Source organism: Geospiza fortis, unplaced genomic scaffold, assembly GCF_000277835.1.
Source record: "Geospiza fortis unplaced genomic scaffold, GeoFor_1.0 scaffold26, whole genome shotgun sequence".
In the NCBI taxonomy this organism is placed as follows: domain Eukaryota; kingdom Metazoa; phylum Chordata; class Aves; order Passeriformes; family Thraupidae; genus Geospiza; species Geospiza fortis.
The window spans coordinates 593,981-603,980 of NW_005054425.1; the positions used below are offsets into that span (position 1 = coordinate 593,981).

Consider the following 10,000-nt stretch of genomic DNA (forward strand, 5'->3'; position numbering starts at 1 on the left):
AGGGAAAGATGTCCCTGCCCATGGCACAGGGTGGGATGAGATGAGCTTTAAGGTCCCTTTAACCCAAACCATCCCATGGTTCTGTGATTCTGTGGAGTTCATCAGCAAGGGTGACAAAAGTACCCAGAGGGCTGACAGAGGAGATTGGCTGAGGATGCAGCACACTTTGCTCAATTCCTGCTCTCAGTGTAGAAACTGATATGCACTTCATGTTTCTGCTTTTTCAGCAAGGGTTTGACAAGAACATGATGGGATCTTTAGCTGGAACGACCTTCAGGACCCTCTCCTCCAGATTTTAGAGCCTCTCCATGCACATTCAGGCTGCAGGTGAGAACATGGCCTTGTGGTGGATTTGGGACACAGGAATCCTTTCAGATTGTTGCTACTTTTGATCACCCCAGAAGTGTGTTTGTGAGATTTTCATCCCAAATTTTCCCAGCCCAGTCTGTTTCTATGAGGTCAGAGGCTGTGCTGTGCCTGGGCCCAGGGCAGATGTTGCCCCCACTGCCCAGCTGTGCATTTTGGAGATGCTCAGCACAGATGTCACAGGACAGACAAAGCTGCTGGGCTCAACTGTGCCTCTCCCTTCCTTTGCCAAGCAATCAGTGATTCAGTGCATTTTTCCAAACCCTCACAGGTGAGGCTCTTCTGGGATTCTCCCTGGCACTGCCCTCATTCCTGAACTTTGAGCAGTGTTACCCAGACAGTGCCAGTAATGTGCAGTGAATTCCAGCACATCCATGGCTTCATTAGCCTTAGCAATTGTTTGAGCCCTTAATCTGCCTGCCAACCTCAGGTCAGAGTTGAGAACCACATTCTGTCAACTGAAAATCCCAATAAAGAATCAGGGAAGAGAAACCATGGGCAGAATTTCCAGGGCATTGTTATGGGTTTATATTCAGTGAGAAATGAGGATTTAACCCATCAGGCATTTTCACTCATGATTCCCACTGAAGGGAAAAGCTTTAAGCGCTTTGAAAATACCAGAGGCCTCTTGGATAGTGTCCAAAATTATGCAGAGGGAATTACTTGCTCCCTTCCCCAGCATGGTCCTTGTGACCAAACCAAGGGAAAACAATGCTAAAGCCTCTTCCCTCCCTCTGCCCAGGAATGGATTTCACTTCCTGCTCTGTTGGGACGTTTGCACTGGGACTCTGAGGAGGGTGGAAGTCCAGGGTGAAAAGCTTTATGCAGCTGAGAAATTGCAGCCAGGCTCAGAGAAAAGATTAAAAGTTGGGGTTTGCTGTAATGAAAAGATCTCTTGAATGTTTTAATTATCTGGGGTTTTGCTTTTTCTTTGTTTTATTTATTTTCCATTTCAGAATTTGGAGTTGGTTCATGTCCAAGAAGAGCAACACTTCCATGATTCCTGAGGATGTTAAAGATGTAGAGAGTTTCTGAGTTCAACTCAACTGTAAAGCAAACCAAACATGTGGATTTCATGTGGATGACACTGATATTTTTAAGCATTTTCTTCTTTTTAGGGGGGAGAAGGGACTTTTATATACTTTCTCGATGTCAATAATTATTTTTTTGCCAAGAGTGTGTCTGTGTAACTCTGGGTGTGATGTAGAGGTGTGTGCAGGCAGCACACAGAGCACACGTGGGGAGCAGGGTCTTCCTCCAGCTTAGTCCCCTGTTTTCCACCCAAAGTCAGGGTGATTGTGCAGTTTAACCCCTTGCAGGATTTTATTCCAACCTCACCCTATCCATGCACCAAATACTGCCACGCTAAAAATTTGTCACAACGTGTTTTTATCCACAAACACATAAAAAGTCAATTTTAGGTCAAGTTCCCCCTTTGCATCTGTCCATTATTAACAGATACACACAAGGATTCTCTTCTTTCCAAGGCTGGTTATTCCTCACAGTTATGAACAAGGGCTTCTTCTCTGCTTAGGATTTTTCTCTGATAATTGTTAACATTTTCTTTCCTGTCACATGAACTCTTTATCTCAAGAAGCAAATTGACACCTGCAGATCCTCTCCCAGGCCTCCATCACCCTTCCCTGGAGCTGTTTGTGAGAGGACAGTTGGGACACAGCTGCAGAGCTTGAACATTCCCAGGTCCTGATCCATTCTGGGCACCAAAGCAATTCCAGTTCCTGACTGTGCCTGGACAAAGGTGGCATTTGAGAAGCTGAGCAGGACAGGCCAAGTGTTTTCCCCCTGGAATCAATGACTGCCACAGGAATGAAAGAAGGGAGGGATGTGTCCTCTGTAATCATACTTTGTTTTTATTGATCAGTGTAAAGAACTGGTACTGATGTGCAAAGGAATGTGAGCACTTGTGTGATATCAGGTTTGGAAATGTTTTATTTCTTGGGATCTTGAATTGCATTCATCTGCCTGTGATGCTGAGGCTGTGCTGAGGGACTGCTGAGCTCATTTCAGAGCAACTCAATTCTCACAAGCTTCCTCTCTCCAGAAGAAAAATATCCTTCCCGTGGAGGGGACACAGCTCAGACTCACAGGGAAGGAGCAGCTGAGGCTGCCTTTGCTGCCTGTGCTGGTTATTATTCCTCAAAGGCTGCAGGGACACAGGGCCCTGTTTCTCTAACATCAGGGGCACAGGAGGTGCTTGGGAAGGATGGATTATGAGCCTGGAAATAGAAAAGCAGTCTCATTTTAAGTGTCAGGCTCATTAATTGGTGGGAGTCATGATATTCAGTTCACATCCATGGGGTGATCTGTGCCCACTAAAGAACCCCTTGTGAAGTTTGGGTTTGCTCTGCTGCAGTTCCAGGTGGCCCTTGCTGGTTCCCCTTTGGAGCACAGGGAACTCCTGCCCATAAGGAGAGGTCATTTCCAGCTGGTTTTCCTCTTGGCTACAAAGGGTGGCTTCATCTTGTGCACTTTACTGAGCAGCCACTCTTCTCAGTCAGGAGCTTTCTGTGCTGAGCTGCAGCCAAATGAGAAAGGGAAAAAAGCCCTTTTGAAGTGGAGGCAGAACCAGGAGAATCCAGTTGGACAGAAGTGTTCCAGAAGGGTTTAAGCAGAGCAAAGAGCCCCAGTCTGTGGGCAAAGCCCTTCCAGCAGTTCCCTTGCTGCATGTGGATTCCCAGATGCAAAATGTTGGAAATGCTTTGGGCAAGACCCATCTGTGGGTGTCCCCAAGGGCTGCAGCATCCACAGGGTTGGTTCAGTTTGGGTGTGAAGTGTTCTGTGCAATTTTGCATTCAGGTTTGATCTGTAATGACACATCCAACACAAGTCCTGGGAGCAAATGTTTTCCTCTGGAAAACTAATTGGGGAAACAGAACTATAAAATGGAATGATGGAATATTGAGGAAATTCACTCTAATTGGCTGTGATTTAGGCTTTATTTTAAAACAGTGCAGCTGCTTTCTCCCCTGGTGCAGTTACTGAGTCACTGTACAAGGCACAAAGAGCCATAGCATTATGATCATCAACTCACAATTAAATTTACAGGTGCTGGAGATTTCATTAGTGAGTATTGGACTCCGGGAGGCAGATTCATCATTCACATAAATTTTATTACAAAAACCACTGTTACAGTTGTTTTTATTACAGGTTTTTTTTTTTTTAAGCTAAAAATAAAATCTGTCTCCATGCTCAAAGCTCTTCCAAACGTGACTGGGCACAGCCCTGAGCAACCTCACCTGGCTGGGATATTGTCCCTGCCCTGAGCTGGGCACACCAGAGAGGTTCCTCCCCCTGAGCTCTTTTTAGGATGCTGTTTGTCACTGCTTGCAAACCTCAGGGCAGAGCCCACTCAGGAGAGCCGTGGGCTGCAGAAATCACAACCATTCTGCCATTCCAGGGCTGTTCTGCAGCTGGATCTTCCCTGGGAAATTCTCTGATACCCTCTGTTTTCCTCCCAGTCTCCCTTTAAGATCTGGACACCAGCCTCCACCCAAGTCAGTGAAGTGACTTTGATGCCCAACTCTGAGAAGTGAAGGGAAATTCAGACATTGGAGTAACTGCTGTTGCTCATAACCAGCTGTTCTGGGAGCCCAGTGAGGTTCTCTCCAACATAAATTAATGCTGTTTTCACCTCCAGTATAATTGTTTTCATTCTGGGGAGCTATTTTTTTTAAGGCATGATTTTAACTGTGACATGCTCTCTGATGAGCTGGTTTCCTGTTCCTTGCTCCTTGAAGAGCCAGGGGAGGGCACAGCCCAGGACAGGGACAGGGCAGGTCTGTGGCACAGGGATGGAGAGTTCCTGAGGAGGAGGAAGGAGTGTGGCCAGCAGCAGCAGCAGCAGCAGTTGGACATCCAGCCATGTAAATAAACACCACCCTCACTGTCCTGGGCACAGCAGAGCTTTTTTGGTTGATTTCCTTATAAATGCTTCCTTTATTTTGTGTGTGTACAATCCCACCCCAGCATTTCAGAAGCCTCATGGACAAGTCAAAGGCAGTTTCATTCCTTTCTGAACACACACCAGTGTGAGACCAACTCAGCCTTACCAGTCCATAGCTCTACAGTGTATTCTGTAAGATATAGGTATGTGAGAAAAATGTCTCAGAGTTTTGTTTTGGCTGTACTGTATGTATTTGCTTCATTGGAAAAGCTGAAATCAATAAAAATTGCTGAAATTTCTTCAAGCTTTCTGGTTTGGATGGTTTTATTTTGGTTGATTTGCCAGTGTTAGGAAAGAAGAAAGGTCTGAAAGTTCTGGAAAAGCCCTGTTCCCCTGCAGCAGGATTCAGCTTGGACTGATCTGCCTTATCCAACAGGAGCAAGGAAGCTGTAAATCCCATTTCCTCCAGCCTGGCACTGCCCAGGCTCCCCAGGGAGTGGGCACAGCCCCGAGGCTGCCAGAGCTCCAGGAGTGTTTGGACAATGCTCTCAGGGATGCCCAGGGTGGGATTGTTGGGGTGTCTGTGCAGGGCAGGGGCTGGACTCAGCAATCCCTGTGGGTCCCTCTCAGCCCAGGATCCTCAATGATTCCATGATTTCATCCTCAGTGGATTTCTCTCCCAAGAGCTTTCACAGCCATGACTTCAGTCCATTGAAATGTTAATTACCATTAGTGTCATTTGTGCCATTGCTGAAAGGATCCGAGGCTGTAGCAGGGAAAACCCCTCAGCTTTTTCTAGACCTGCCCCACCTGAGCTGTGGTTGAAGCTCTGTGGCTCTGACGTTTCAGAGGTGTGGTGAGGGCGAGGGGATCCTCCCCAGTTTCTCTCTGGGCCAGGCTGGGCAGGCCCAGCTCAGAGAAGTTCCTCACTCAGACCCAGCAGCTCCTGGCACTCAGTGAGCTCCTCTGGACCCTTCCCCATGGAATGGTTCCTTCCTGAGCTGAGGAGCCCACCACAGGGCACAGGGTGAGTGAGCCCAGGCCTGTGCTGGACATCACTGATCTGAGCTCTGCTCCATCCCTGCCCATACCTTGTCGCTGTCGTGGCGGTCACGACACAAAGCAGAGACCACAAGCAGTCTCAGATGGCAACTCTATATTATGGAACATAGCTGACTTTTTGTACCCTTTCTAATTGTTTATACTTCTTTTACCTTAACTATTGGCTACAATAAATTAACACTATTGGTGAAAAGCTACAGTGACTTCAACTAACTTTCTAAAAATATTTCATCCAGCGGCAAAGTTCTCTTCTTGTCTTTCTTCAATTCTTCATTTCTCTTGGTCTCCTTGTCTACAGCCTTGGAGAGAGCTCCTTATCAGCTTCTTCTTGCTTCTTAGCTTCTTCTCGCTCCTTTAGCTAACAGGCTTGCTGTTAGCCCCTTCCCACAATACCTGATATTCCCTTGGAAAATCAGGTTGAGCTTTTGTTGAGCTGTCACTGGGATGGGCTGGCCATGAATGGTCCATGGAGTCACCTCTACGCCCATCTCACAAAAGAAAAGATTATTTCACCCCACATGTATCACAACATTTCACTGTGCTGATGTTTGTCTGTCATTTACCTCCCTTTCCTTATTGGTCTCCAGCTCCCCAAAATTCCACAGACATTCCTCCATCCTCAGCAATGTCACTGATGTATCAGGTATAGCAGCTTGTAGGAATCCTCCCCATTTTTCACAGGCATCACAAACTGGAAAAGATAAATAGCTGCTCCTCTCTGCTCCTCTCCTTCCTGACTTCTCCTTTTTGTGATCCCCACTGATCCCCCAATCTCCTGCCAGGGCCTTCCCCTCTATTGGGAGATGCTCTGACTTTTTGGCTCATTCTTCTGACTCCAGCTGGTTGTTCCTTCAACTGCTTTTGGCAGGTTTAGTGTAGTTTATGTTGAACTTGGAAGAGGTTGTGAAGCCTTTCCTATTTTTGTCTTCAGCTGTTTGAAAAACACCTGCTGGTACTTCCTCCTCCTGCTGCTTACCCAGGCCAGCTGCCATCTCCTGTTCCCCAGGGAATTCCTCACTGCTGGGATGTGCTGCACTGAGCTTCAGGATGCTGAATGCAGCCCACATTGCCTGGAAACTTTAACTCTCCCTTTCCTTTTCCCTTTAAAAGCATCTCCCTCTGAGTTCCTCTTCTGGAGGATGAGCCTGTGCTGGTGGATATAAGTGGGGGTTTTGCTGAGCCCAGACTTTTCCTGCTACTCAGGACCAAACTGGAAGCTGCACCTGCACCCTTTGGGGACCCCCATCCTGCTCCATGGAATTGCTAGTGACAACATCAAAGGATTTGGTCTTTCCATCAGACCCTGCAGGAGCCAGAGCCCAGAGCACATGGGGAGAGCTGAAGTGCAGGATGAACAAAGGACTTTGTTATTCCCAGGGCTGGGGGGCACTGGGGTGTGCAAGCACTGGAGCAGCCTCACACAGGGGATAAGGAACAGAACCTCCTGATCTCCTTCAGAGACTTTTCAAAGCAGACGCCTGGCAAAGGGGAATGAGCTCAGCTCTGAGCTGTGTTTGGTATTTACTCAAGGCAAGGCTGAGGAATAATCCTCTACCACTGCCAGGATCTCATGAACAGAGGATTTGCAGCCCATCAGACAGGCTGGGCACACTCTGTGAGCCATGCAAGGGACAAGGGACAGGTGTCACTCCCTGCATGTGGCTTGGAGCTGCTTTCCAGGAGCACCCTCTGCTGCTCTGCTCAGGCTGCTGAAGGGTGGGTGAGCACTGAAGGATTAAGCACAAAGGCAAAGCATCCAAACTCAAATGTCTAAACCAGCTTTGGGTGGACCCAACAGCCCTTCAAAGCCTGGCTGCATTTCAGCTGTGATCACTCAGACTGCTCCTGCACCCTGGCACAGCAGCAGTGTTTGTCACTGGCCTCGAATGTGGTACATAACAATTGTTTTATAAAAGCCCATTAGGGAGCAGCACATCCACCAGTCCTTGGGAGGATTAAATTTGACATCACAAACATCACGAGCTGGGGATGTCCAGTCTGCAGCTTCTTCAAGCATTATTCCCACCTGAAGTCACATCTAAGAAAGGTCAGATCAAGGACAGGCAGGGAGTTGCCTTCTACCCAACCTGGAGTGTCTACAAGGATTGCAGGCGAGTCCTGCTGCCCATTCCTGAGTAGCTCCCTGGACAGTGGAGGAGGGCAGGACATGACAGTGTAGCTCAGAGCACATCTCCAGTTGGGAAATGAATTCTTGCTCACCTTTGGAGCCAGCACACAACCACATGCTTGGGTCTCTGTCCATGTGCAGCAGGTGAAATGAATCCCAAGAAACCACTGGGTCTTTTTGGGGTCTGCATCCTGTGTGTGGACACGTGGCAAAAGCCCAGTTTTGGATAGGGAAGTCTGTGGACACACACAAAGAGCACAGGGCAGGTGCAAGGTGGGGTTCAGCTGTGCTCTGCTGTCCCTGCAGAGCCTGGCTCTGACAGAGGCACTGATTTAGCTCATGTGTAACGGGACTTGCAGCAGGACTCAGGGGAGAAAATGGATGCTACAGGGTGCAGAGCACCCACAGAGTGCTCGTTGTCCCAAAGAGAGCAGGCACCAAATCCTTGGAAAACATATAGGTCCTACAGCCCCAGGATCCCCAATAATCCATGGGGCTCCACCAGCAAAGCCTCATCCCACAGCCAGGCAGCCTCTGGCACAGCCCCTTCCCATCCCACAGCACAAAGTCTGAATCCTTTTTCTCTGCCTGTGATGCTTCAGGGCATCACAGACCCCACTCTTCATTTTCAGATCCACGGGATTCCATCCCACAGGTCCCAGGCACCAGAACTTCCTGACTTTCCCAGGCTTCCCATGGGAAGAGAATTCCATGTCCCAGACCCCAGCCTGAAGTGTGCAGGGCAGCACCGAGCCCAGGGCAGAGCCCTGAACAGCCCCGAGGACCCCCCAGCACCAGCAGCCCCTGCAGGGACACCCAGAGCTCCTGCAGGGACAGGCTGGCTCGGCAAAGCCCCTGTGTCTGCATTTCCCAGCTGCTGGGAGGGATCAGCCCGAGCTCAGGCTGTGCTGTGGCCCCATGGCCAGGCACAGACACTGCTGGTGGCAGTGCCACAGCCCCAGGGCAGCCCATGGCAGGGGACCCTGCCCTGGGCACCCGAGTTTGGCACTGGCACCCAGAACCCCAGCCCAGGGCAGCTCCTCTGGGAGCTGGGCTGGCTCAGGAGAGGGCAGAGCCCCACGGGACTCAGTCCCTGCCTGCCTGCCCTGGAACAGGCAGGACTTTGGGCTCCTGTACACCCCCACTTGTGCCTCTCCCACAGTTACCCAGCCTTGCAGACTGGATCCTGCACAGAAGGTGCTGCAGATCCCACATTGTTCCCTTGGGCCCTTTTTTGGTGTTTCCTAAGCTTGTCTTTGTCTCAGGAGAGCCTTTTGAGGGACCCCCAGGAAGCATCCCAAGCATCCCAAGGGCCACGTCCCTTTCATCCAGCACCAGGAAATTTTTCCTCTGCACTGCTGGGATGCAGAAAACTGAGCCTGAGTCTCCATCAGGGTGGGGGCAGCACTGACACCCAGAGCAACATTTCCCAGATAAAGAAAACTGAGAGCATTTTGTCAGGATGTGCCATCTATCCCCAAGCCCCAGGAATGCTTCTCCCATCCCAACTCTCTGCAGCTTGATCCTCTCATGCAGAAAAGGCTTTGATGAGAGGTCTTGATGTAGTTACCTCCCTCCTACCCCCTCCTGGATGTGGTGGCAGAAATGAGATGAGATCCCTAGTGCTCCCAGCCTCATCATCCCAGCTGATGGAGACCAAGAAAGTGTTTCAACACAAAAAGAGCATAGCAGGAATCCTTGCAGGATACCAGGGAATGCCGTTGGGAAGGTGGAACTGCTGACAGGCATTTTTAGGAAGTAGATCTGGTCTTGATCAACACTTTGGCCAATATTTCAGCTCCTGGATGAGACCTCGGGTATCCCAGGTGGGAGGTTGTCCTGGATTGTCAAGCAAATTGTATTCTACTTACCATCTGTATGGCAGTTGTATTCAGTTAAGTGGGCAGTTTTCCTTATCTCTTCCATAACTGGGGAAACATCTGATGATTAAGAGGCCATTGAATGTCCCTGCATGGCTGATAAGAACTACAGCATCCCATTGGGAGATATGAGCCCAGAGGGAGGAGCCAAGCATTCCTACCCGGATAGAATCTGGAGATTCTGGAACACCAGCACGGCTCCTGCACTGGATTGCCCAGAGGAACAGCAGCTGCCTCTTGCCCTGGATCTCCAGAGGCAGAGACTGCACCTTTCTCCAGGATCCCTGCTCCAGCAGAACCACCCCTGGCACTGCAGGAGGGCTGAGCCACAATTCCAATGGCACTGCTGCCAACACCCTGACCCACAGGGTGTCAGGTTGGGTTCTGACTCTGTCAGTGTTGTTCTAGTGTACTGCATTGTTTATTTTATCTTTTTATTTTCTTCCCTAGTAAAGAACTGTTATTCCCTGCTCCCATATTTTTTGCATGAGAACCCCCTAATTTAAAATCTATGGCAATTTGGAGGTGGGGAGGGTTTATATTTTCCATTTCAGGGAGGCTCCTGCCTTCCTTAGCAGACACCTGGCTTTTGAAACCAAGACAGAGGTGACCAGAGCTGAGTACAGTTCCTGCAGGAGTCCCAGAGCTCAGCACTGTGTG

At 49.4% G+C, this 10,000-nt stretch overlaps 1 protein-coding gene across 1 annotated transcript in view; it reads left to right on the forward strand.

Annotated features, from left to right (window-relative positions):
- Positions 1 to 1,444, forward strand: part of PKP1 (plakophilin 1) — a 47,050-nt gene extending 45,606 nt beyond the window's left edge. Inside the window, exons 13-14 of the mRNA XM_005426822.2 lie at positions 228 to 327; positions 1,323 to 1,444. Of these exons, the coding sequence (XP_005426879.1) occupies positions 228 to 299 (72 nt within the window). The 3' untranslated portion in view covers positions 300 to 327; positions 1,323 to 1,444. The remainder of the gene's footprint in view (positions 1 to 227; positions 328 to 1,322) is intronic.
- The last annotated feature ends 8,556 nt before the right edge of the window (positions 1,445 to 10,000 follow it).